The 27,986-nt window shown below is 17.6% G+C and overlaps 10 protein-coding genes across 10 annotated transcripts in view; 5 read left to right on the forward strand and 5 right to left on the reverse strand.

Moving 5' to 3' along the window:
- Positions 1 to 314: 314 nt before the first annotated feature.
- Positions 315 to 1,597, reverse strand: TRAM (translocation associated membrane protein, putative; the record flags this gene model as incomplete). Its single annotated transcript, XM_028671744.1, has 3 exons — positions 315 to 400; positions 497 to 560; positions 668 to 1,597. 3 exons carry the CDS (start codon positions 1,595 to 1,597, stop codon positions 315 to 317), a joined length of 1,080 nt encoding a protein of 359 aa, XP_028528366.1.
- Positions 1,598 to 2,965: 1,368 nt separating this feature from the next.
- On the reverse strand, positions 2,966 to 7,667 carry MISFIT (nuclear formin-like protein, putative; the record flags this gene model as incomplete). The annotated part of the gene is made up of 2 exons (XM_028671745.1): positions 2,966 to 7,516; positions 7,641 to 7,667. The coding sequence occupies 2 exons, from the start codon at positions 7,665 to 7,667 to the stop codon at positions 2,966 to 2,968; spliced, it is 4,578 nt and encodes a 1,525-aa protein (XP_028528367.1).
- Positions 7,668 to 8,437: 770 nt separating this feature from the next.
- CPPED1 (serine/threonine protein phosphatase CPPED1, putative) lies at positions 8,438 to 9,334 on the reverse strand (the record flags this gene model as incomplete). The annotated part of the gene is made up of 1 exon (XM_028671746.1): positions 8,438 to 9,334. One exon carries the CDS (start codon positions 9,332 to 9,334, stop codon positions 8,438 to 8,440), a length of 897 nt encoding a protein of 298 aa, XP_028528368.1.
- An 881-nt stretch (positions 9,335 to 10,215) lies between these two features.
- Positions 10,216 to 10,989, forward strand: RPB4 (DNA-directed RNA polymerase II subunit RPB4, putative; the record flags this gene model as incomplete). The annotated part of the gene is made up of 2 exons (XM_028671747.1): positions 10,216 to 10,640; positions 10,908 to 10,989. The coding sequence occupies 2 exons, from the start codon at positions 10,216 to 10,218 to the stop codon at positions 10,987 to 10,989; spliced, it is 507 nt and encodes a 168-aa protein (XP_028528369.1).
- A 2,209-nt stretch (positions 10,990 to 13,198) lies between these two features.
- PGAL8A_00275900 (cytochrome c, putative) lies at positions 13,199 to 13,816 on the reverse strand (the record flags this gene model as incomplete). The annotated part of the gene is made up of 2 exons (XM_028671748.1): positions 13,199 to 13,443; positions 13,708 to 13,816. 2 exons carry the CDS (start codon positions 13,814 to 13,816, stop codon positions 13,199 to 13,201), a joined length of 354 nt encoding a protein of 117 aa, XP_028528370.1.
- Positions 13,817 to 15,970: 2,154 nt separating this feature from the next.
- On the forward strand, positions 15,971 to 16,383 carry PGAL8A_00276000 (conserved Plasmodium protein, unknown function; the record flags this gene model as incomplete). The annotated part of the gene is made up of 2 exons (XM_028671749.1): positions 15,971 to 16,213; positions 16,288 to 16,383. 2 exons carry the CDS (start codon positions 15,971 to 15,973, stop codon positions 16,381 to 16,383), a joined length of 339 nt encoding a protein of 112 aa, XP_028528371.1.
- Positions 16,384 to 18,351: 1,968 nt separating this feature from the next.
- SOAP (secreted ookinete adhesive protein, putative) lies at positions 18,352 to 18,966 on the forward strand (the record flags this gene model as incomplete). The annotated part of the gene is made up of 1 exon (XM_028671750.1): positions 18,352 to 18,966. The coding sequence occupies one exon, from the start codon at positions 18,352 to 18,354 to the stop codon at positions 18,964 to 18,966; it is 615 nt and encodes a 204-aa protein (XP_028528372.1).
- Positions 18,967 to 20,035: 1,069 nt separating this feature from the next.
- Positions 20,036 to 20,587, forward strand: PGAL8A_00276200 (mitochondrial ribosomal protein L16 precursor, putative; the record flags this gene model as incomplete). The annotated part of the gene is made up of 1 exon (XM_028671751.1): positions 20,036 to 20,587. The coding sequence occupies one exon, from the start codon at positions 20,036 to 20,038 to the stop codon at positions 20,585 to 20,587; it is 552 nt and encodes a 183-aa protein (XP_028528373.1).
- A 1,934-nt stretch (positions 20,588 to 22,521) lies between these two features.
- PGAL8A_00276300 (rRNA biogenesis protein RRP5, putative) lies at positions 22,522 to 24,222 on the forward strand (the record flags this gene model as incomplete). Its single annotated transcript, XM_028671752.1, has 1 exon — positions 22,522 to 24,222. The coding sequence occupies one exon, from the start codon at positions 22,522 to 22,524 to the stop codon at positions 24,220 to 24,222; it is 1,701 nt and encodes a 566-aa protein (XP_028528374.1).
- Positions 24,223 to 24,451: 229 nt separating this feature from the next.
- PGAL8A_00276400 (adenylyl cyclase alpha, putative) overlaps positions 24,452 to 27,986 on the reverse strand; it is a gene marked incomplete at both ends in the record, with an annotated part of 5,419 nt that continues 1,884 nt past the window's right edge. The window contains 15 exons of the mRNA XM_028671753.1: positions 24,452 to 24,715; positions 24,842 to 24,913; positions 24,992 to 25,057; positions 25,151 to 25,237; positions 25,341 to 25,595; positions 25,688 to 25,951; positions 26,056 to 26,207; positions 26,379 to 26,455; positions 26,648 to 26,734; positions 26,869 to 26,960; positions 27,049 to 27,173; positions 27,266 to 27,359; positions 27,446 to 27,601; positions 27,689 to 27,746; positions 27,841 to 27,897. Coding sequence (XP_028528375.1) covers positions 24,452 to 24,715; positions 24,842 to 24,913; positions 24,992 to 25,057; positions 25,151 to 25,237; positions 25,341 to 25,595; positions 25,688 to 25,951; positions 26,056 to 26,207; positions 26,379 to 26,455; positions 26,648 to 26,734; positions 26,869 to 26,960; positions 27,049 to 27,173; positions 27,266 to 27,359; positions 27,446 to 27,601; positions 27,689 to 27,746; positions 27,841 to 27,897 — 1,906 coding nt within the window. The remainder of the gene's footprint in view (positions 24,716 to 24,841; positions 24,914 to 24,991; positions 25,058 to 25,150; positions 25,238 to 25,340; positions 25,596 to 25,687; positions 25,952 to 26,055; positions 26,208 to 26,378; positions 26,456 to 26,647; positions 26,735 to 26,868; positions 26,961 to 27,048; positions 27,174 to 27,265; positions 27,360 to 27,445; positions 27,602 to 27,688; positions 27,747 to 27,840; positions 27,898 to 27,986) is intronic.

Raw genomic sequence — 27,986 nt, forward strand, 5'->3', positions numbered from 1 at the left:
TTTTTTTTTTTTTTATTGTAAAATGTAATATCTTGTTGTTGCCTACATAAGCTCAATTAACATATAAAAGAAAAAGCTAAAAAATAAAATTATGAAAAACAAATGTATACTTTTTTTATTTTCGAATATAAGAGAAATAAAAAGTAATATTTAAAAAAGTTATATTAATTTCCACATATATAAATATTTAATCAATAAAAATAAAAAAAAAAAAATGGTGTATTTAATTAATTTAATTAAAAAAAAAAAAAAAGAGTGTTATGAAAGGGAATCCACATTTAAATGTGTATTTTTTTAACTAAAAAACATTAACATTAATTTTCCTTTTTTATGCTTTCTATAGTGGAGGCGTTATCATCTTCATTGTCACTTCTTATATCTGTAATTTTTTCATTTTTCACTTCAATCGAAAAAAAAAAGTGTATAAAAGTTAAGAGATATAAATATTTATTCTACTTTTTTTTTTTTTTATTTTTTTATAATTTTATATTATTACCTGTTTTAACTATAAAAACACGACTCATCCTTAAGATTAAGTAAAACCAGTAACAATGCATAAACTGAAAAAAAAAAAAAAAAAATTCCGAAAACGAAAAAAAAAAAAAAAAGATGAAAAAGGAAATAGAAAAAAAATAAAACTTTGAAAATATTCATGTTATTATAATACCATTAATGCCCATAAAAAAACAATTAAAACTACACCACCTGGAACATCAAAATGTGATGATATAAAACCATCAGTATAAGTTTTAATTATTTTCATATTACTCAAAGGAAGGACAATATAATAAAAATATAAAAATATACGAAAAAAAAAATAAGATAAGACAAATAATATATAAAATAAAGGAAGAAGTATTCTACTTTTTAAATTTGAGTAATTTAACAACTTTGAAGAATAAAGAGTTATATCAACTATATCATGAATTAGGAGAATTAGTAATCCAACTCTCCAAAAATTAAGTACATGAGAATATATTAACAAAATGATGGTAGAAATGTGATGTAAAACAAAAATATAAAAATCTTTTCTTTTTATTTCATAATTTAAATAAAAAAGACAAGATGACCAGTAAGATATTTGCAAAATATAAAAATAGTATACATAATTATTTGTATACATAAATGGCCATCCTCTTTTATTTTCACGAAATTCTTCTTCTGTTACTAAAAAAAACCATTTTCCTGTTGGTTCTTTTATCATCATTTTTATCCACCCATTTTTATTATCAAAGTATCCAGACATATATAACAATAAAATAAAATTATATGAAAAAGAAAAAATATGCCATATTACAAACCAAAAATTTTCTTTCCATTTATATAATTGACCTTCTTTAGCAACATTCCACTTTTTATTTATTTTATCTAATAATGAATTCTTTGCTAGTTTATATAGGATATTATCATTTCTTACCATCACCTTATTAACTCCTGAAAATAAAAATCTTAATATAGTTATAAAAACAAACATCAATAAACAAATTACAAAATCCCATTTTGATAACTTCGGGTTAATTAAGTAAGCCTCAATATAACCCTTGTTTTGGGAACTCAAAAAATATTCTTTTAAAGTGTGTAAATAAAGAGTAGTCATTGAAAGAAAAAAATAATTTATAATACAAACTACTTTAAATCAAACACAAAAAAAAAAAAAATTTAAGTAAAATTATATTTATAAATTTATTAAGAAAGAACAAAGATTAAAAAAATATTTTTTATATTTATTTATTTGTTGCTATTTTTGTTCTAAACATATGCATTAGAACATTAATATATAACATACTTTTAATAAATATATTTTTAATAGTAAAATGAGGATACAGTAATAAAATATAATAAAAATAAAATATAATTACGAAAAAAAAAAAAGCTATTATAAAAAAGGAAAATAATATGTGGATACATATCAAAATAAAATTTAATTAATCAAAATACCAAAAGAGAAATAATGTATAATAAGAAGATATAAAAATAAAATTATATAAATTGATATAAAAAAAGAAAAAAAGAAAAAATAATATTTTGTTAAAAAAAAATAAATATATTTAACAAAATAAAAAAATAATATATATAAAAAAAGAGTTACAATAATAATAATTTAATTATATGAATTGAAGTGGTTTTTGATCATGCAAAATTAAAAGATCTTAATTTAAAAGGAATATAAAACTAAACAATTTTTGTAATTATTTTTTTTTTTTTTTTTTTTTTTTTTTTTTAAATCCTACATTCTTGTTATACTAAAAAAAAAAAAAAAAATGTCAGTAATGAAAGTGTAATATTTAAATAATAAGGAATACACATTCATTTTTAAGTAATAGAATGTACTAACTGTAAAAATTCAGTACTTTTAGTATTTTTAATTCTTAATACAATCTAAATCTTTATTTTTATATAAAATAGTTTTTAAAATACTAAGTTACACTTTTTGAATAATTTATAAGACAATATAAATTAAAAATGGAAAAAAAGGTTTTAAAGAAATTTTTTTTTTATTTATTATTCTTTTTTGTCTCAACTTTATTTCTCTAAGGATTAAAAAAAAAGGGAACTATAAAATTCCATCTTTTTTAATAGTAGTTATTTAATAGCAAAATATATAATCATATAAATTAATAAACTAAAATATTCAATATACTTAAAAATAATTGAAATAATAAGAAGAATACAATAAATAGGTAGTCCAAAAAAAATTGTAGTAATAGGTCTTATATGATATTTAAAATATATATATATATATAAGCCTATAGTTAATGAAAATTAGTATCTAAAAAAAAATATATTAAAAGTATTAAGAATAATAACTTATAAAATTTTAAGGTAATATTAAGGTAATAAAATAAAATAGTTTTAAAATGTTTTTTGACGAAGAAAAAAGAAAAAAAAAGAGAATAAGAAATTTATTATATATAGTTAAAGCAAAAATATTAATAATGTTAAAACAAAAATCAAAATAATTCTATTAATCTGATAATTCAAATTCTACTTCACAAATATTTTCCAAACTTTCCTTTTTAATAAATTTCTTTTTTTCGTGTTCTAAACTTTTCCTTTTTATTTTACACGCATAATCAACTGTATTTGTAAGTGATTTCCTTTTTTTAGTTTCGTTATTTATTGGTTTTAAGGAATTATTCTTCTCTTTATCCTCATAGTATTTTTTCTTGCTATTATCATCAGTAATATTATCATCCATATAGCTGTAAAAGTTATTATTTAAATTATTTTTTATATTTAAAACAGGTTTTTCAACCTTTGATGAAAAAAAATCCGATGATAAAAAGCAATCATCAGTATTTTTTAATAATGCACTTTTCCTGTTTACTTTAATTTCATTTTTTTTTTTTATAACATGAATATATTTGTTGTATGATTCAAAAAAAAGTGCAATATTTATAAATAAATCGTTAGAATACTTTATTTTTCTATTTTCATCTATATGACTAAAAAGAGGATAAAAAGGTTTGATGTCTCCTAGCCATATGATAAGTACTAAATATTGCTTTATTAGAAGAACTATATTCCATATAATAAATAGCATTTTTTTATAATTTTTTTCTACAAACAGTTTAATCTTTTCTAAAAATTTATCTTCAGAAAAAATACTCTCTTCATCTATTCTAATACAACAATTTTTTTTAAATTCTTCAGTATTCATTTGATTTTTTAATTCTAAATAAGAATTAATAAAGTCAATAGATTTGTCATAGAGGTCTTTTATGTGGAACTTGCTTACTTTTTTGAGGTTATTCAATTCTTTTTCAGTAAATATTTCACCAGTATGTTCGGCTAAAAGAAGCATTATACATCTATCTCTTGATATCTTCCCATTGTCTGAATATCCATAAAGTTTTTCTAATTTTTTTACCACACTATTCCATTGGAACCATTTATATATTTTCGGTTCGTTTAACCAATTACACAAGTATAAAATATTGCAAAATAATTGTTTTAATAAAACATGCTTATTTACTATTAGTTCAATACTATTCAATTTATTTTTTATATGTTTTAAAAGATCTTCATATATAAAATCAAAATTATCTACAAGTAATAAATATCTGAGTCTTCTATGAACGTTGCTTATAGTGCAAATAAATAGGCAAAATTCTTCATCTTCATAAATATTAGAATCCTCTACCATATATTTTTTTTTTGAATAAGTAGAAGTAGTATTTGTTGAAGAAAAAGAATTATTTAAACAGTTATCATAATGATTTATCCCTTTCATAAAATCATATGTTTTTAAATTCAAATTTTCATATTTATTTTTTTCATTTAATACACAAGTATCATCATTATCATCATCATCATCATAATCATCATTATTACCATCTGAATCTTCTTTTTTTACTTCTAAAAATTTTTTAATAATCTCATTTTTCATTCCTCCTACATGTATGTATAATTTATTTATTGTTTCTTTCCATAACGTATAATTTTTACTACTTTCTTCAGGTAATGTGTGTAGGATTTTTTCTAGAGAGGCAGAATCGCATGTACATAATATTAAGGATGTAATAATTTTTTTTAAACTGTTATATGCACTTTGCCTTTTTAAAGAACTTAACATTATAATTAATGGTTGACAAAAAAAACCCATTGTACTTATTCTCCTTTTATTATTTTTAAATAACAATAATTGTGATGAATTAGATTCCATCAAATTTTTCTTATCATTTTTCTCTCTTTTTTTTTTTGTAAACCATATTTCAAGCTTTTCATCACTTACTAAGGATTTTGATGGATGAATAGATGTATTTATATATTGAAATATGGAAATTCCTATAGACTTTGTTATTTCGCTTTTTATTTGATTAGACGACTTAAAAAGAACTTGATTTTTTTCATTCATTCCTTCTTTATCATCTAAGTTACAAAAAGATAATGTTTTTTTCTCTTTTTCCATTAAATCATTATATATAAATATATCCTTTATATGCTCTCCAGATTCAATATAACTTTCTTCTATTTTTTTATAATTGTGTATGCCTTCATTCATAGCTTTATCTAAGTCTATTGTATCAAGTGTTATATATTCAAAGTTAAAATTCATTTCTATATGTAAATTAGCTCTGTTGTTATTTATAACTTTTACTTCTTTATCAAATGGCAATAATAAATTTTTTCTAAGAGATGATGGAAAGGGATGCCCTTTAGAGATTGGTTGTTTATTATTAATATTTTTTATTAACAAGTTATCATTTTCATCAGAATTGTGTAATTTATTTTTAATTTCTTCATTAATGTTTAAAATAATGTTTTTAAAATTTACTGGCATCTTGTTATTAAACTTTTTTATGTTATCAATTTGGTCATTTTTATCTATGTTAGTTTCTGTATTGGTCGCATTTTCATTAATAACATTAACTTTATCTTTACTATCTTCCTTTTCTATATTAAAATTAGTACCTTTTTCATTTTTCAAAATCAAATTATTATTATTCATTACATCATTGTTTGAAGTAATATTTTCAGTATTAATAATACTGTTATGGCTATTATTATTCTCTAATATATTAAAAGAATTTGGTATTTTATGTGATTCCTTTTCTCTTTCGTTATTTGATGTGTGGTTACTTTCTTCTTTCTGACAGTAATGTTTGGGTTTGCTTCTAATATCTGCCTTTTTTGTATCTTCAAAACTTTCTTTAGAATCATTATCATTATTAAGTAAATAATTGTTTTCATCTTCATTTCTATCAACAGAAAATTTTATTAAATTTTTCCTATTTTTATTATCATTATATTCAAGTAATTCTTTTTTAATATTTATATGTTCTAACCTATTTGTTTGTGTTTTATCTTCACATGTTAAATATTTTTCCTTATTATTTAAATTGTAAATGGAACAATTACTTTGATAATTTAATACTTCACATGTTTTTTCTTCATTTACATTTTCTTCATTTTGTAATTCATTATGCAAATTGTCTACTGCTATCTTTTCTTTTTCTACATGGAAACATATATCTAATGAATTATTTTTTTTTTCATTAGATGGATGTTCTTCCTTTAAATAACAATCTGCTTTTTTACTTTTTTCTTCATTTGTAGACATTGATTTATGTAAGTCTTCAATATTTTTTAATGCAACAATATTGCATGAATTTACTTCTGTTTCAGAATTTTTATTCATGTGATCATTTTCTATTAAATCTTCTATATTTTTCAATTCTAATGGGATATGCGAATAAATACCTCCTGAATTTTTTGTGGAGAATTCGCAATATCTTCCCTTATTAATTTCTATATTTGTTTGTTCCCCAGTAGAAATATTTTTAATTTCTTTTTTATTTTTATCATTTAAACCAATGTTGTCTAGTGATATATCTTCATTTGAATTTTTGTTATTATTTTCACCAATTCTATATTTCATATTTATACTACCATCTTTATTTTCGGTCAAATTTTCTTTATATTCCTTTTTTTTATTATTTATGTTGGTATTGCTTCTGTAAATACTTTTGGTTATTGGATTTTTATTTACATAAAAACTATGATTTGAAATATTAGTAGTATTTAATTTTCTCATATATATACTATTTTGTAAATTATTTGATTTGTTTATATTCATTTTCTTATTAACAACATATTCACTGTTTTTATTTTTATTTATTAGAGTATTTTTAACTGTTGAAGAAGATTTTTCATTTATATTTATATTTTTGTTATATAAATTTTTAGAATCAGTACAAATATTTTTATTTAATTTGGATGGGTGTCTACTATTAGAAACAAATATACTTCTGTTAAGATCACTTTTTAAAATTTTTTGGTTTAATGTATTTTGATACACACTTTTATTTATCATATTCACCTTTTTATTATTATTTATTTTAGAATATTTATCTATATATATACTTTTATTCATGGAGGATAAAGTTGTTATATGTGAGTTTTTTATATTACTATGTTTTAAATATGTGCTCTGATTATATAATGGCTTTCTTTTTAATTCATAGTTATATACGGACTTTAATGAGTTATTAATGTCTTCTCTGTTTATTCTATCACTATTTATTTTGTTCTTTTCTTTTTCAAAATACTTAATACATCCTTCTGAATCTTCCTTATATGCACTGAAATCTAAAGCACCTAAATTTATATAATCAGATTTATTTTTTTCGTTTATACCATCATTCAAAAATGACGCTATACATTTATCATCTTTTTTTTTATCTTCAATATTTATTTCATTTTTATTAGCTACATCTTTTTCTTTTAAGATATTTGTTGTATTTTTATATGGTATAATATCAATAGATATTTTATTATTAATTAGGTTATTTTTAAATTTTTTTCTTAATAATATTTCCTCTTCAAAAATATATTCACATTGTCTTTTTTTTTTGTAGGTATCAAACAAATCTTTATCTTTATTATCATAAAAGTTTTTTTTAATTATTATTTCATAAAAGTTTATAAGCTCAAGAGATTTCAAATATGCATATCTATATTTATTCAATAAATATAAAAGCTTTTCATTTATTTTTTTAAATCTTTTATTTTCCTGAAAAAATAATAATAGTATTAAAAATATAAAGAAAAAAAAAGCAAAAATACCTTTAGTTTACATATATTTTGTTCTATATTTTAATATTAACATATTAATATATTTTTTTTTTATATTTTACATTCTCTAATAAAGTATTGATAGCCATGAGGAATTAATGTATTTAATGAAAGTTCTCTTTATTTATGAATATTATTGTTTGCAAAGGTATTAAAAAAAATAATAAATAAATAAATAAATAAGCATACAAGCAAAATATAAATAACTTAATTTGAGCACACACAGGAATTTATGTATCTAAATATATATGTCTATTTTTTTTTTTATTTTTTTTTCATTCAGTCCTAGTTGATTTATCATTGTATAAATGAATAAAAAACTATATTATTTGCGTTATATATTTTAAATTTCCATAGTTTGTATATTTTTCTTATAATTCTTTTTCTATAATATTAAAAAGAAAAAATTTAAAAGATATCATTATTTTATATTTGTTAAAAATAATGCAAAGCACACACAAAATGTTCAATTGGTATTTAAAAAAAAAAAAAAAAAAAAAAAAAAAAAAGATTTTCTCAAGCTCATATATTAATATACAATTTTTTTCTTTAAAAATATTACTTTTTAATCAATTTTATTTAAAATATATTTTATATATAAAAAGAATATAATAATATTAATCCTATTTAAAAATATTAGAAATCAATTTATAAATATATATATATAGATGCTCATTTACTTAATAATAAATATATATTAAATTAAATGATGAAATAAAATTGAAAAACAAAAATGAATTTAAACTATATTAAAAAATATATTTATATTATAAAAAGATACAAACAAAAAAATATATATATTTATATATATATATATACATAATAAAGTTAAAATAAAAAATAAATTTTAAATATTGTATCAATTAGATATCATATTTGGAATATAATCAAAAGGATAATATTTGTAATCAACATTCTTTTCATTAACTTGTACGATAAGAATTCCTGATTTATCATCTCTCACTTGCATACCAACAGCAGAAATGACTATTTGTTTTATATTTGAATCAATATTACCTTCTTTATTAAAATGTAAGTGAGCACAAAAAATATGATTGACATTATATTTTTTCATTAACTCATAGATAATTAATCTTGTTTCTTTTTTTATATGAAAACGATTTTTATCTACATACAATCGGATTTTATCCACATAAATTAATCCAATATTTTCATCTTCGTCTATATTATCATACATAAGTGGATGATGCATAAATATAAATTTATACTTAAGATTTAATGATTGCATTTTTTTTAATGTTTCTTCTAACCATTCTAATTGTTTGTCTCTTAGACTTTTAACATATGTATCATCATATAAAATGGATGAATTTAAAATTATAAAGCCACAATTATTGTAAATAAAACTATAATATCCATCTCCCCACACATCTTCATATTTCTTAATAGTTTCACAAGTTGGTGAATTACCTACATCGTGATTTCCACAAAATACATATAAATCAATAGATTTGTTTAATAGTTTAAAATCTTCTTTAAGATCATTATATTGTTCATTTTGTGCTTCAGTTGAAGGATTTGCATTGGATAAATCACCCATTGCTATTACAAATGGTGGTTTTAATTTATTTGTTTTTTCTATAGCTTTTTTTAATAAAATCCTTTCTTCAAACCATCCAATGTCTGATCTTAACATTCCATATTGAATGTCACCATATAAAATAAAATAAAATGGAGAAAAAGAATTTTCATTAATACTTTTTCCTTGATTATTTTGAACTTTTATTAAAACCATTTTGTCTTATTTTTCAAAAAATAAAAATACGGAAAATGTAGGTATTTATATATATAAGAGATTCGTGTATAAATAAATAAAAATTAAAAAAAAATGAGAAAATTTTTTTTTTTTTTTTTTTTTTTTAAATATATGTTGTCATCAATTTCTTGAAAAAAAAAAAAAATAAAAAAATGTTTCTTTTTTTTTTTTTATCAAAATATATATTTTTGATAAAGCTTAAATTTTTTCAAGATACTAAAAAATATATTTGTATTAAAATATTTATATATAAAAATGAGATAATATGTTAAAATACAAAATGTAGTTTTAAAAAGATAACTGAAAAAAAGTTTTTAGCATTTAATTAATGTATCAGTTTTTTTTTATCATGCATTTTGAAAAAGAAACTTAATTTTTAATTCAAAAAAAAAAAAAAAAAAAAAACCTATATAAGCATCTTTAACTTTCTAACACTTACACATAAATAGGTATGTTATATTAATTTTTTTTTCTATAAAAATTAATAGAATATTATAAATTAAAATTAGTTTGATTTTTATAAATATTCTGTTTTATATGAAAACCACCTTTTTTTTTTAAATTTTATTTTTCTTTTTAAATTAAAAAAAAAAATTAAAATAAAGAAGAAATGAGATAAAAATTATTAAATAATATTTATTCCATGCATTTATGAAAATAATAATATAAAGGGAAAAATTAAAAGAAAAAAATAAATATAAATGGAAATATAGGTAAAAAGTGTAGTGTAAAAATAAGGAAAAAAAAATATATTTTTTTTTAATTTTTTTATTTTATGTATTCTTTATAAGTAGAGAAAATTATTATTTTCGGAAGAAATTAAGACTTTTTTTTTTTTTTAATAAACTTTTATAAACAAAATGAAAGTTTTAGGTAAAGATGAACTAATAACGAAATTTGAAACTTTCGTAGTAATAAAAAAGGAATTAGAGTATTCTAAAAATATAGATAAACATTTATACCATAATTTTTGCTTAAAAAGGGATGATGCATTTAAAGATATTTATGAAAAATACTTTATGAAATTGATTTCAGATAAAATTTTGTACAAAAGTGTTCAAAAATATATTGTTAATACATGCCCACATCTAGTTCCGAAAGAATTATATAATGAGGATTATAATAATTCTAGAGAACTAATTAGTAATATTTCTGATAAGATTGTTAATTTTATTAAAGAAATAGATATATATAATTTTGATAGCAAAGAAAAAATTCAAATTATTGACATTAATTGTGAAAAATTTGTTGATCTCTACGTAATTATGAACTACGGAGAAAAAAAGTAACTCTTACAAAAATTTTATTTTTAGCATACTATACATATATTATGTGAACATTTTCATAATTTATATTTTAGTATATATAATAATATACATAAGAACAATATTTTATCTTAATTATATTTCATGTTTTTATTTTTATATATTATTTTAATAAAAATATTTCACACATTTTTTGTTATTTTTATTTTAAAAAATTTTTATTTTATAGTTAAATGACGTAATATCATAAATTTTATACACATTTTTTTTTTTTATTTTTTTCATAGATGTGAAGAAAACAAAATTGAACATATATTAAAGTTATTAAGAAATTTGCATATTACAAATTTAATTTCAATTGAACAATAATTTCTAGACATATATATATAAAAGCCAAACAAGTTTTATAAAATCATAAAAAACATAACATGAATTTTAAATTACACAATATATATTTTAATAAAATTTAATTTATTGTTATTTAATTTAAATTGTAGTATAATAGTATTACTTAAATATACTTTATATTATCTCAATGTGAATAAATAGATTTTGTTTAAGAAAATTTTAAATTGATAGAATAATATTAGTAATGGACAAACATAAATCATAATAATATAAAAATGTAATGTATTCATCATTATTGGATAAGTGGAGCAAATAATTCTCTTAATATATATTTTTACATATATTATATCAGTTAAATATTTTACGTACATATTTTTCATATAATTCATTTTATATAAGATATTGTTATATATTATTAGAAAAATCTTAAGATTACTTTAAAAATAATAATTTAATATGTCCTATCAAAAATCCTGCAACAATTATATTTATTAGAAGAATTATTATAATTTTCTTTATTATTACAATATGGTTTGAATATTTTTTTTATTTCTAAAAAATATTTTAAATACAATTGGATGTTTTGAATATAAGAGCCTATCAACTTTGATTATGTTTTTTAACCATCATATATAAAATATTAAAGTATTTTTGAAGTATGTATACAAATATATATTCAAGTTATAATAGTATTAGAAAAATAATATGTATCCTAAGAGAAATTGATTTACTATATATAAGTGAAAATTTATTTTAAAAAAAAATATTTTGTTTTCAATTTTATTGTTTCTATTTTTTTTTAAATGTTACTTTGGGGTATATATGTATGTTATGAATTATATAAAATTAAAAGAAATTATTAATTTTTGTTTTAATTAAAAATTTTATATTTTAAAATATATTTAATAAAATTATATCAATAAAAAGTTCAAAAACATATGTTACTATTTCATATATAAAAGAAATAAAGTACAAGACACTCATATATTAAAAATAAAGAGATATAATGCTATTTTAAAATAAGATAGTAATATAACAAAGAGACATAAATTTCAAATTAACAAGACATTTTTCAAAATTTAAATGTAGAGAAAATTTTTTTTTTTTAAATAAATGAAAGTAAAAAAAAAAAAAATATAGGTAATATAAATTAAAAATTTATTACTTTTTTTAAATAACTTTAATAGCTACATTAAACAGTCAGTAATATACTAGAATACGGAAATATAAAAAAATATATCTTAAAATTTTTTTTTATAAAATACCTACGAAGACAATTTTTAAATATTATAAATAATGAGTTTTACTTATTTTGCGAATAGAAGATTTGTTGATAAACCTTCGAAATGTAATAATCTAAATTTTAAAAAATTATTTGTCTACATTTCATAAATTAATAACATGAAAGTTTTATAAAATTCACATTTTTTTTTTTTTTTTTTTTTTTGAATAAGTAACGAAAGTTACACTATAAGAATACCTTTAATGTATATTATTATTAAAGGTATAGAAAAAATTAAAAAAAATTATAACTTTATTTCAATTTATTACAAATAAACTTTACAATCTTATATATAAAGTAATATTATATTTTTATTAAAATATATTCTCTACTTCTAAAAAGAAATAAAAATGTTTATAATAATTGTTATCAAATATATAAGTTATTAAATTTATATTTATAAAAAAAATGTATTTGTTAAAAAGAATAAAATAATTTAAAATATATATTTTAAAAATTGAAACTTCAAGAAAAATATTTTTTTTTATTTATTTTTTACAAAGCATAAGTTCTATTTATATTTCATATATATATATATATATATATATAATTTTTTTTAAATAATTATTTAAAGATATTTATTTATAGTAAAATTTTTTTTCATTTTTGTGTTTATTTCTTTATTATTTAAAAAGAATATTAAAGGATATTTCTTTTTAAACTTTTTAATAAGATATATAACGGAATATATTAAGGGTTTTCTTACATATTATATGATATTTAAAAATATTTTAAAATAGCACTACACAGTATACTTTTTTTTTTTTTTTTTTTTTTTTTTGTTTAGGTCTACTTTGTAAATTATTCATATTTAATAACCCATTATATTGTTTCTTTTGTATAATTTCATATAATATTAATAAAAAAAAAAAAAAAAAAAAAAAAGCATTAAAATGAAAAATTCTTTTCCATCTTTGCTTAATACATTGTTATTACGTGAATTTTATTTTATTCTGATGAAGCCTTCTTGAGGTATTCAACTAAGTCTGCTCTTTCTTTTTCTTTTTTTATACCAGCAAAAACCATCTTAGTTCCAGGAATGTATAATTTGGGGTTAAGTAAATATTCAAATAAATGCTTATCAGACCAAATAATACCTGAATTTTTATTTGCATCGGAATATGGAAAATCAGATTCTCCTGATTTTCGACCATAAAACCCGTGTAAATTGGGACCTTGTTTAACAGCTCCCCCTTTTGCACACAAAAAAAAAAAAAAAATATACATATATTTATATATATAAGTTCACATATATGCATAATTGTATATGTAAAAAAAAAAGAACATAATTATATATATATAAAAAATAAGTATATTTCATATAACATTGAAAAAAATTAAATAATTGTTACAAAAAAAAAAAAAAAAAAAAAAAGCAAATGCTATTTTAATTTAAATAAGGGAATAATAAACATCTACATTTCCTCAAAAAAATATATATAATGTCTTTTATCTACCTTTATTTATTGTATGACATTGAGCACATTTCGCTTTAAAAATTTTTGCTCCTTTTTTATAATCACCAGCGGGAACTTCAACTTGTGGTTCACTTCTTATTTGCGACATTATTTTTTAAATAAGAAATATTAAGTTTATATTTTTATTTCACAAATATATTTTTAAATAATATTATTTTAAATATAAATTAAATTAAAATAAAAAAACAATTTGAAAAAAAATTAAAAATTGAATTAAATACAAAAATAGATTGATATAAAATAAAGAAATACTTTATTACTTGACAACAAAAGTTATTTGTTATATTAAAATTTTTATTGTTTTATTAATTTAAAAAATCGTGTTAATTAAATAAATGAAATTCAAATTAATTTTTTTTTACAAATTTTATTAAATTAGTTTGAATTATTGCTCATTTTTTTTTTTTTCATTATTTAATAAATAAAATTATGTAAAAATCTTAACCTTTAAAATTTTCAAATTTTATTTTAATTTTAATATTAAATTTAAAATAATTATTTTTAAAGAAAAATTAATTAAATAATGATTTTATTCTAAAAAGAAAAAAAAAAATTTTAAGATTCAGATTAAAATTTTAAATATTAAAACACGTAAAGTTTTTGAGATATTTTAAATTTTATAATTTTAAAGATATTTTTTTAAATGTAATTGTTTGAGCATATTTTATTGTTCTATATCATAGTTATTATGTTCTCATATATTAAGATAAAAACAAAATACTTCATTATGAATAAAATTTTATTACCATTATAAAAAGAGATATGAATTTTTATAAATATTTTCAGATAGTAAATTAATAAAAAACGAGAAATGAAAATAATAAGTAAAAAAAAAAAAAAAAGCATTCTTTAATTAATATGAAAATATTTATATTTTTTGCATTCATAAATTCATTTTACTATTTAGCATCCAAAAAATGGGAAATTGTATGAAAATAGTTATATTTCATTTAATCACCTTATATTAAGAAACATTTTTAGATACTTAATTTTTTGGATAAAAAAAAAAAAAGTATTATAGAAATGTAAATAAAAGTACTAACCTTCAAAATTAATACTAATATTTTATAATTAAAAAATTCTAAAGTAAAAAAGAAAATAATGATATTAAAATATGAAGGTAAAAAAACTTCCATATAAGGAAATTTTTTTATTTAGAGCAAAAAATTAAAAAGTAAAATATTTTTTTTATATATATTACATTAGTTATTATAATAAATTCTACTCATTAGGAATGTTTTACAAATATTTATGTAAGGATAAAAAGCATAATGTGAATTTTTATAACATAATATTTTATTTTAATTATTTTTATTTTTTTTTTTTTTTGATATTCGTTTAAAGAGGCTTGTTAAAAATTACAAAAAAAGGCTTTTTCTTAAGATATTATAAACACGCTTTATCATTATGTAATTTCATAATTGTATAAAAGCTATTTCGAACTAATGCTACTGATTCTTATTTGGAAAAAAAAAAAAAAAAAGTGTATGTTTATTTTCCATAAGTTCACCACTCATATAAACTTCATATAATTTTTATATACATAAAAAGCATAAATGGAAAATATTTTTAAAGAAGATATACATACATCTTAACACTATTTTTAGTAAAAAAGATAGGATGATATTTCATTCATGAAATTTGTTAGTTTTATCGAGCTAAAAATATAATTCGTCAAATTTTTTTGCACAATTAAAAATATTATAACAAATGTAGCAAGATCTATTTTCCACATATTACTGATAATTTCCCTTAATAAAAATTATATATTTTTTTTTCATTTAATTTCTTTACTTTAGTATTTGTAGCATTTTTATTCTATCAAATGTATGACAATACATAAAATTAACGCAAAGTATTATCTCCTATTTTATGTTTAAGAATTATTAAAAAAAGCTCAAAATATGAAAAAAAAAAATATTGTACATACGTCTTTTCTTAATTTATGTACGTACGTATTAAAATTATAAAAAACAATAATGATTATAATTATAAAATTCAATATTTTTTTTAAAGAAACCTTTAATTGATATATTTACATCATTTTTAGTTTTATAATTCCAGACGTAAATAAAAATTTATAAGTTTTTCTTAATTTTTTTTTTTTTTCTATTGAAAAAATAAAAAAATATGTAAATTTTATTAATATCATTAAATTGACAATATTATAAAAATATATGCAGAAAAAAAAAAAAAAAAAATTAAATATAGAGTTTATAAAAGTAAAAGTTAAATAGAAAAAATGGAAAATAATTCAAAAAAAAAAAATGAAACAATAGAAGAATTAAATGAAGCAGTTACTGTAAAATGTGAAGAAAAAAATGATAATAATGACTTAATAAACTCAAATGAATTAAATGAAAAAAATAATGACAGCTTCACTGACCAAAATACGAGTGTGTTGATATCAAATGAAAATGAAAAAAAATTTATGAGAGATTCATCTAATTTAAGTTTTGATAAAAACTTATTTTCGGCACCAAAAGTAAATAAAATAATATTATATATATATATTTTATAATGTAAAAAAATACATGATAAATTCTTTTTTCTTTTTAGTATCATCCACATTTTCTACTAAAAAATTACACTGTTCAATATATGGAGCCTGTAATAAAAAAAGCTAAAGAAAAGACATTTTTGTGTTGTTGTTGAAACAATTAAAAGAACAAATAGATTATGAAAAACTTGTAAAAGTATTAATAAATCAAAATAATAAAAACTTTAGTTAGAAGTAATAAAAGTTAGAAAATATACATATATATATTAAATAATATATATATTATCTAAAAAAAAAAATTATATAAAAAATTAAAAGATTTGAAAACTTGTTATTATTTTTCATGTATTATATTTTTATAATTAATCATATTAAAGAAAATTTTATAAATATATATACTAAGCAAGAAAAAGTTTAAATTCTTAATTTATTCAGTATTTTCATTAATAAACTGAAAAAGCAATATTTGCAATATATATTATTATTACTTTTTTCTCTTTTTTATAATGAGAGATTATGAGAACATTTTTGCTTTTCTTTTTTTTTTTTTTTATGCTATATATTTATTAAAAAGAACGATGTTATATATATATCACATATAAACGAGTCATAAAATTAATTAAAATGAACTAAAAATTATAAAAATTTTTGATAGCAAGGATAAAGTTAAACATTAAAATACATAAAAGTACTATTTTTTATTTACATATTTCTTCTTAGCATGATTTAAAATTTTTACCTTAAAAGAAGTTTTTACGTAAATCAAAAGTTGTGTATCCTTTTATACTTTTGTCATATATTAAAATTATTTTATAATTCATATAATACATAATTATATATTAAAAAGAAAATATCAATGAATTCAACAAAAGAAGACAACTAATTAAGAGTTACTTTGATTTTTTTAAATGCAAGAAATTAAAATTTTATCAATATATTATAATTGAACGTAAGTATATTAAGAAATTTTTTATTACATAAAAGATATTTAAATTAAAGTCATGTCTTCTTATGTTGTTAATACTTTTATTATTTTTTCATTTTTATGCATATTATAGTTTATTATTATTTTTATAAAAAAAAAGCTATAACAATAATTTGTAGTTCAAATTATTAAATACTTCCAAAATGTTATGGAACGTAAATCTTTTTATAATCATTGAAGTTCTTAAAATAATGTATCATCTCAATGAAGCAATCTATACGTTTATTGAAAACATACTAGGAGAATAAATACTAATGTGTATATTAATCAGAGTATTATATAAATGCAATGTCACAAATAACTTTTTATATAGCAAGCTATATCTAAAAAAAAGATGGCGAAAAAAAAAAAATTAAATTGCCAAATGTATTATAGACTAGAATTTTTAATTTGTAAACATATTATACTCAATAAAAATTTATGGACAAATCAGTTCTATTATAAAGCTACATAATTTTTGCTTATATCTATTTACAAGTCTAAAGTTTTCATAAGGTTCTATATGAATTTGTAATGTATATGAAAAATTACTTTAATTATTTTTCTTTTTTAAAGATAATTTATTTAAAAATTTATAAAAAAAAAAACATAAAATGTCTAACATTTATGGCTATATAAGTTTTCTGAATTTAAAAAAAAAAGAAAATCAGCTTTTTTTAAGGAAAAAAAAAAAAATAGCTTTTTTCTTAAAAAAAAAAAGAAAATCAGCTTTTTTTAAAAAAAAAAAAAAAAAAAAAGAAATAGCTTTTTGATAAAAAAAGAAGAAAAAAAGCTTTTTATAAGGGAAAAAATAATTTGTAGAAAAAATCTATGAAAAATGCTAGATCTTTCATTATCTTTTTCTATTATAAATTTATATTTATTTTTAATTTCATTTTTATTTTTGTTTTGAATTTATTTTAATTTTCAATTTTTTTTTTATTTCATTTTTAATTTTTTACTTTTTTTTTTTTTGTTTTATTTGTATTATATCAAAATTCAAGATCTATCTATAAGTAAATTTTTTATTTTTCCCCTTTTAATATATTTACTTATTTTTCTATGTAAAATAGTTTTTTTTGAATTTAATTTTTTTTTTAATTCTACCTATTTCGTCTTTATTTCTACATATAATATACTTTAATATATATCAGTAAAAATGAAAAAAATTTTTATTATTTTTGTATCTCTCTTTTGCGCATTTATCTATGGTAAAGGAGTAAGAAATATTTCAAGAAAAAGTTCTGTTGCGCATCCTCATAACCAACATAAAGTAAAAAATGTTTCAGCTTTAGAAATTTTTTCACGAGAAAAAACAGAAAAGGATTGTATAAAGTGTCTACCAGAAAACTTTTGTGAATGTGAATGTAACTGCAAAAATAAAACAGGTTTTTCAATGAAATACAGAAATGCTAGCTTGGGATCTAATAGTAAGAGAAAAAGCATGAATGTAAATAAAAAAATTTCTCGTTCAAGAAAATGCAACGATTTACCAATTGAAGATAATTCAGGTTCTGGAGCAGGAACAGAAGGTTCCGGAACCGAAGGTTCGGGAACAGAGGGTTCAGAAACAGAGGGTTCAGGAACAGAAGGTTCAGAAACAGAGGGTTCAGAAACAGAGGGTTCAGGAACAGAAGGTTCAGGAACAGAAGGTTCGGGAACTGAAGGTTCTGGAACAGAAGGTTCAGAAAATGGTGCAACAGAATGTTATTCTTCATGTCATACTGAAACAGGGGTACAAACCGAGGAATGTAATTGTTCTTGCTCTTGTTAATTTAAATATATGATAAAAATAAAACATACTTAGAAGAAATGAAGGTGAATATTTTTTAAATATTTTATAATAACACATTATTATTGAAATCTATTATCAACTTTTTAATACATAAATTTTTGTTTAATTTTTTTGTGTTTTTTTCTTTTTTTTTTTTTTAACTATATTGGCTTTAATTTATTAAGTATTTTCATATAAATAATTTTTATTTGTGAGTATATGGATTTTACTACGTTGGAGCAATATTTTTTTTATACAGTAATATCATAATTTAAAAAAATAGAAATAAACATCTAATAAAAAATTATTGGAAAAACTTAAATTATATAATGAAATTGTGTTATTCATAATAGAAAAAAATTAATACGGTTTGTAAAATTAAATAAGAAGAAACTGTTTTCTTTTAAAATTTTTTCTTATTTGTAAATAAATGTGCACATAAAATCGATGAAAAATTTATTTTAATATAATTTATGTTTAAAAAAAAAAAAAATTTTTAAATTTGTATGTTTTAAAAATTATAGATATTAAAATGATATTAAAATTAATAATTCACCAAAAGAATATAAAATGAATTTATCATAAATAGTACATAAATATTTGTTATTACAATATATAATAACGAATATTATTGAAAATTAGATTTTGTAAGTAAATTTGTAATGATTTTATTTTAAAGTTTTATGAATTGAAATGAAAAAAAAGAAGATTTTTTATTTCTTTTTTTTATGTATTTTAAAAAAGTATCATTAATTTTAAGTAAAATAGTGAATTAGATGAAATATGAGAAAATACAATTATAAAGGTTATGAAGACTTGATATAAAAAAATATTGAATATATTGGATATTAACTAGTTAAAAAGAGAAATGAAAAACTTCTTTTTTTTTTTTTTTTTTTTTTTTAAAAAAATAAAATAATTTTTAATTCTGTCATCAAATTTGTATTTAATGAAATATATATTTTTTTACTTATATGTTGATCTATTAAAATAGTAATGTTTTAAAATTGTCATTTAAAAAATATATATATATATATATATATAATAATATATTTTTTATTAGTAAAATATGCCTCCTGTAATTTATAAAAGTCCTTTGCCTGTTCGATTAAAAGCCCCAAAAGGGAGAATAATTCCGTTAAATGCTCCTGATATAAAAATTGGAAAATCGTTAATTAGTGCTTGTCCTAAAAGAATAAAAGGAGAGAAATTAGCAGAAATGAGGCAAATTATACGTAAGTATTTAGGAAAAAAAAAAGAATACTTTGTTGACGTTCATGCTACTTATAGTGTAACAAAAAAACCAGATGGAACAAAAATGGGGCAAGGAAAAGGAGTAATTGATCATTTTGTTGCAAGAGTGCCTTCTGGGAAAACTATTTTTCATATTCCTACTATTAGTCCATTTAATGCATTAGGTTTTGATGATCCTGTTTATAAAGTTTTAAAAAAAGCAGCAGCTAAAGTTGCAATTCCTTGTGTATTTAGAACACAAAATAATTTATTTCGAGTACATAATATAAAGTATATTTCCCAAAAAAAGATTCGCAGTGATCAATTAAAACAATTCAAAGAATATAAGTCAAAGTTATTTAAAAATGATAGTGAAAATAATGTATAACATATATTAATAATATAAGTAAATATCTTATTAGCAATAAAATAAAAGGTTATTATATTACTAATTAAATAAATTATTTAGATATTTTGTAAGAAATTAAAAAAGTAACCAAGAAGTATGAAGAAATATAGAAAAAAAAAAAAAAAAAAAAAAAAAAAAAAAAAAAAAAGAATAAAAAAAAAGTAATATAGTCTAATAGTTTGTTTTAAAATTTTGAACGGATTTAATTAATATATAATGGAATTTAAAATAAATATTTTATAAAATTGCAGATGAAAAATATTGAAATAATACCAATGTTAATAAGGAACCCAAAATAGTCATTAAAGCTTATTGTATGTGATAAATAAATTAACAATGTAATAACCACATTAATTAGATAATTAATCTCTTTTTATAAATATACATTAAAGATAATTTATAAAAAGGATGTTGAATTAAAAATATTTAGAAAAGTATACTAATGCTTTTTTTTTTTTTTTTTTTTTTTTTATATAGTAAAAGAATTTTTATTTAATTTATTCAGATAATATATTAATAATAAATAATTTTAAAGTAAAATAAAATTAAATTGTACCATTTAGAGTTGATAAAAATAACTACAGAAGATAGAAGAATTTGGTTTTTATTTAATTTTCCTTTTTGTATTCATGTATTTTTTTTAAATATAAGTGTCATTCTTTTAAAAAAATAATAAAAATTTTAGTAATCTGATTAGAACATAATAATATTTAAAAAAAAAAAAATTTTTTTATATATATTATTATTTATAGATAATATAACATTTTTAAAAATATGAATTGGGAAAGAATACATATTATTGCAATAAATATCATGTAGGAAAATTCTTTTTCTAAGCAATGTCAAAAAATTTTATTTATTTGGTCTAATTTTTTTTAATAATTTTCTTTAAAAATATATATAAAAGAACACAAATAGAAGTTCCTTTTGTTTAGTAAAACATTAACATATGGAATAATAGTATATGCATATGTAATGAATTTTTTTTTTTTTTTAATTTTTTTTACATTATCTTCATAGTTATTTGAGATCCTAAATAAATTCATAGTTTATTTTTTTTTAATACATATATAAAGATTTATTTTTTTTTCATTTTAAATATATATTTTATATATCCTTTTTTGTTATTCATTTATTTTACAAATATATATTTTTTAATTATTTGGAAAAAAACATTATTTTTATTTATATGAAACTTTAAAAAATTAAAAAAAAGTATAAACTCCTAAAAAAGGTATGTTACTATATCTAAAATAATATAATGATATTTTCTTAAAAAAATTCTAATAAATGCAACTTATTTTTATTGGGTAAAAAATTTATGGTTATAAGCATAAATGTTACATACAAATAAATTCATATTCAATATATATTTATAAACAAGAAAAAATTATATTATAAATATTTTAACTTTAAAATAATACAGAGTTATAAAGAAATCAGTTTTCATTTCTTTATGAAAAATAAAAAGAATTAAATGTTTATAATCATTATATATTTTAAACAATTAAAATGTATATAAAGAAATAAAAAAAAAAAAAAAAAACAATAAATAATGACATTCTTAATTTTATTATTAAAAATATTTTTATAATTAAAAAAAAAAAAAATAAAATAAAAATAAAATAAAATGAACAATACAGAATAATAAAAATTATAAAAAAAATTTGCGGATATTTTAATACACTTTTAAAATTTTTTTGTTTTTTATATGAATTAATCTGTGATTCATTTAAAATTTAGATGTTATTTTTATTTTAAAATATTAAAGTATAATTTCTTTTTTTTTTTAATAATTTCTTAAGTATTCAAACAATATTTTATAGAGAAAAAAATTTAAAAGAATAGTCATATAATAATGATATTTTTTCATAATAATTCATCAAAACATCATTGTAATTAAAAATAGAAAAATGAATATAAAAAAAAAAAAGTCAAACATTTATAATAATAAATTAAATGAAAGTAATGAAGATAAGCTAAATAACACAAAATTAGTAAATCTGAAAAAAAAAAAACAGATAAAATATGGTGGCTTAGAAAAAAACAGTTCAAAATGCGTTACTGTAGAAAAAAATAAAGGAGAAAAAAGAACAGAGCATAAAAAAAAAAAAATTAGTATTAAGAATAAGGAAATAAGTAAAAAAAAAAAAAAAAAATTTAAAAATGAAAACACAGTAACAAAACAAGCAGAAAAAGACTGGAACTGTGGTAGTGTGATAGAAGATAATAACCATAAAGAGAAAAATGCAATTGAAATTAAAAATTATTATAATAGTGATAAAAATAAAGAAGTAAATGTGAATACTAAAAAAAATAAATATGATATAAAGAAAAATGAAAAGAAAAACAAAGATAGAAAAAAAACTCACTCAATGAATGATGTAGATGAAGAAAAAAAAACCATGAAAAATAAAATAAATAAAAACAAGGAAACGAATGATGAAAACTTTAAATTCTTAAAAAAAAAAAAAGTTGAAGGAATGTCTATTACAAAAGATCTTCATAAAGGAAAACATTTAAGTTTATATGCAGAAATAACAAAAAAAAACGATCAGGAAAAGAGGCAGAAAATTAATCCAACTAATAATAATAATAAATCTTCTAAAAAATTAAAGAATAATGAAGAAACATATAAAAAATGTAATGATACATTTGATAATAATTTATATGATAAAGAAATTAAAGATAAAAAAAATAATAATAGTTATAATAATATTATTATAAATAATAATAATAATAATAATAATAATAATAATAATAATAATAATGTTAATCCTTTTGACTATGAGAAATTATTAGTATCAAAAAAAAATAATAGTGCTATTTGGATAAGTTATATAGCATACTATTTACAAAAAAATAATTTAGATGATGCAAGAAAAATAGCTGAAAGAGCTTTAAAAACTATAGACATACAAGAAGTTGAAGAAAAATTAAATATTTATTTATGTTATTTAAATATGGAATGTGTTTATGGAGATAATTTATATGATGTATTTAAAAGAGCATTATTATGTAATAATGAAAAATCTATTTATTTACACATGATCAACATCTTAAAAGTAAATAATAAATTAATTCAATTAAAAGAAATTTGTGAGGAAGCTATCAAAAAATTTAAATATTCTAAGAAAATATGGTCATGTTATTTAGAAATTTTACATAATACATTTAAGGATGAAGAATATGCTCATGCTATTCTATTAAAATCATTGTACTCTTTGGAAAAAAGAAAACATTTAAGTATGATTATAAGTGCTGCACGTTTTGAATATAAATATTCTAATAAAGAAAGAGGAAAAACATACTTTGAAAAATTAATTCAGGAATACCCAAAAAGATCAGATATTTGGTTTACATATTTAGATATTCATATTAATTCATTAACAAGAAATGAAAAAAAAGAAAAAATTAAATTAAATAAGAATGACACAGAATTTATTAGAAATATATTTGAACGATTTATCTCAATTAAATATAAGCCAAGAATCATGAAAATGATTTTTACAAAATGGCTTCTATTTGAAAAAAATCATGGAAATTTGTATAGTCAAAAACTAGTGCAACAAAAAGCATATGAATACGTAGAAAGCTTAAATGAAATTAGTTGAAAATATACACATATAAATTTATATTACTATTATTGTTATTTGATTCATTTTTGTTTTCTTTTTTTTTTTTTTTAAAATAATTTAATAAATTTATTTTTAATATGCATTTTTTTAGAAATATTACTTTTATATATATATATATAATTAAACTTTAACTTTTAAAAATTAGATATTTTTATTAACTAAAATATTCCTTTTATTAAAATTTTTTTAAAAAAAAAAATTATAATTATGATTTTTGTAAAAATTTTCTATATCCACACCAATCTTGAGGAGTAGTGAAATTTGTCAAATTCATAAAATTCAACAATTGAGTTGCAATGTTATCTTCAAAAAAATAATTTTTTTTTAAATATTCTAAATTTTTTCTTGATTCATTCCAATTACCATTTAAATACAATTCTAATGCATCTTCAAATACATTTAAATATTCATTAGGAAAATCTACTTTTATTGATTTTATATCTTTATTTTTTATATATTCTTCGTAAATCTAAAAATGTTTAAATATTTATAAAAAAATAAAAGAATTACTAAATCATATATATTACATTTAGAATATTATAGAGATATATAAAATTTTATTTTAAAGAAAAAAAAGTTTTCTTATTGGAATTACATTATAATTTAGATTTAATATTTCCTTTTTTCTTATTCTCCTATCTGTTTTTTTTTTAATATCATCTAGTATCTAAAATAATTTTATTTTAATTATATTTATATTTTTGTTTTATACAAAAAAAAAAATGTATTTATAAAATTTAATTACCTTTTGTATTTTTACTTTGAAATTTAATTCTTCATTAAACTTATACACATCTGTTTTTTTCTTTATCTATAATATAGTATATAATATTTATTTATTTTTTTTTTTATTAGTTTTTATTTTATATATTTTATATATTTTATATGTGTGTTTTATTTTAACTTTATTTAAGAATAAATCAAATGTAAATAAATTTAAAGGATTTTTGCATCCTTTTAGTTTAGCTCTATCTATTTTTCTCAATAATTTCTTTATTTTACAGAAAAAAAAAATTATATATGTAAATATATATATATATATATATATATATATAAATTCATATTAAATTTTATTGAATAGAAGAATTGTTAACTTTAAAATTGTCTGACATATTATCATAAAAATCTCCTGATATAATAATATGACTTTTGTATATTTTTGAAATATCTTGTAATCTACTAGCTATATTTACATTTTCTGATAAATATGTTAAATCAATTTTATAACTACTTCCAATTGCTCCTTCAATAGCCCATCCAAAATGTAAACCAAAACTTAACTCTAAAATATTTTTATTAACTAGATTATCAATTTTTTCGTTTTTTAAAAATAGATTTATTTTTTCTGACTTGGTTATAAAAAAAAAAAAAAAAATGAATAAAAAGTATGTATGTTCATATATATTATAATTTTTAATAAAATAAATGAAGTATTGTTTACCTGCTGAAGTTTAATTAATGTTTGTATTGTAGACAAAAAAGCTAAATCACATATTCTTTTTACATCTTCCTTTTCTGAAAAATCTTTATTTTCTATTTTACTGTTTTTTGAGTTATAACATTTTTTTTCCTCATATGTATATTTGTTTTTTTTACATTTCCATACTAGTAAAAATGCATCTCCTATATTTTTATTAATTGAACCACCATAAAAATCACAACACTCATGAATAATTTCAGCAATTAAATTAATAAATATCATTATCTATGCAAATAATAAATGTTAAATATAAAATAAATAATTTAAAAATGAAAAAAAAAATGGTTCTCATATCTATAAAAAAAAAAAAAAAATAAATATATATTTACCTTTTCTTTTAATATTTCTGTGATTTCAGTAAAGTTTCTTATATCGCAAAATGCAAAAACTGAATAGACTATTTCTCCATTTACTAATAGGTTAATATTTTCTTGTTCATTGATATTTTTAGAAATAATTTTAGCTCCTGCTTCTCCAAAACCTTAATATTTTTTCAAAAAAAAAAAAAAAATGAAAATAATTATTCTAATAAGAGGTATACATATTTTTTTTTTTCTAAAAGCGTCAAGTTGTAACTAAAAATAATGAATGAAAAAATTTTAAAATGAATTAAACAAAAAATGAATATATATATAATTTTAAATGTTTATACCTAATAACATTAATGTACCTAATTTCATTAAATTTTCTTCCATTTTCAATATTTCATAATTCTCTTTTATACTTTTTCTAAAATTATTTTAAAAAAAAAAATAAAATAAAATAATAATAAGATGTACATATATATAAAATCATATGAATACATTATTGTCTTTTTATCTTCTCTAATTTAAAATAATTTAAATAAATGAAATATAAATACCTTATTTTTTATTTATGTAAACAAAGAAATATGATTTTTTTTTTTTTTTTTATGTTTACCTTTTTAATTTTGAGTTACTTAAAATATGTTTCAACTCATGATTTAACAGTTCTTCTTGCATTTCAAGTGCTAATATTGGGTTAGCTCTACAAAAAAAAAAAAAAAAAAAAAATTGAGTAGACTAAGAGATATTAAAAAAAGGAACATATAGATACATGAAATTTTAGATTTAATAATATTCAAAAATACAATATATCTCTTTTATATATATACAACATACTTCATAAGTTTTAATTTTTTTAAAATGCTTTCAATAGGAAATAATAAAATATTCAATTCACATGTAAAGTAAAATAGTATAACAAGTGAAAACTGAATAATGCGAAAATTTTAGAAGAAAAAAAAATAAAATAAAATTTATCTTATTTTATTTACTTTTTTAATTTTTTTTATATTATACTATTATAACAAATATTTTAAGAATTATTATTTTTTTTATCTTATTTTCTATAATTTTTTTAATATTTATATAAAATGTATAGTCCTTAGATTTATAGATTTTAACTTCATAATATCTTAGTTCATCTTTTTTAAAAAAAAAAAAATAGATAAAATAAGTTGCAAACTTTTTAATATTATTAAAAAAAAATTCATTTTTCTTATTTTTTTTTTATTACTTATATCTTTAATTGTATTATCCAAGATAATTTCTACTTCAACATTTTTGTCATGATTTGTAGAATTCATATTTAAAAACTTAATTAGATCATTCTATACATATGAATACATTTTAATTATTCTATTACTTTTTTTTTTTTTTTTTTTTTAAATAAATATGTTTTTTTTTTTTTTTTTTTTTTTTTATTTAATATTATTACATAAGACAAATTTGTAAAATCCCATAATATAAAATTTTTTTCCTTCAAATTAATTTCTTTTTTATTAATAAAATTTTTTAATTTTTTTTTTGATTTAAAACTTATTAAATATTCAACATCTCTTTTTTTTTTTTGAATTTCCTATAATAATATATATATATATATGTATATATGTATATATATATATATGTTAGACTTAATATATTAAATTTTTCTTTATACACTATAAAAATATAGAGCTTTTAAAAATTCATTTTCATAATAATCATCGTAAATAATTCTGAAAAGGTGTATTCATATAAAAATGATATAAATATATATATATATATATATATATATATATATATTTAGTCTGTTAATTTATTTTCTTTAACAGATCTAAGTTATAAATAAAATAGCTCATTGAATTTTTTTTTTCCTTTGAGATTGAAATCTGTTACAAAATTAAAATTAAAATTATATAAATATAAATATAAATATTTATAAAAAAAAAAAAAAAAAAAAAAAAAAAAAAAAAAAA

Source organism: Plasmodium gallinaceum, assembly GCF_900005855.1.
Source record: "Plasmodium gallinaceum strain 8A genome assembly, contig: PGAL8A_v1_87, whole genome shotgun sequence".
NCBI classification, from domain to species: domain Eukaryota; phylum Apicomplexa; class Aconoidasida; order Haemosporida; family Plasmodiidae; genus Plasmodium; species Plasmodium gallinaceum.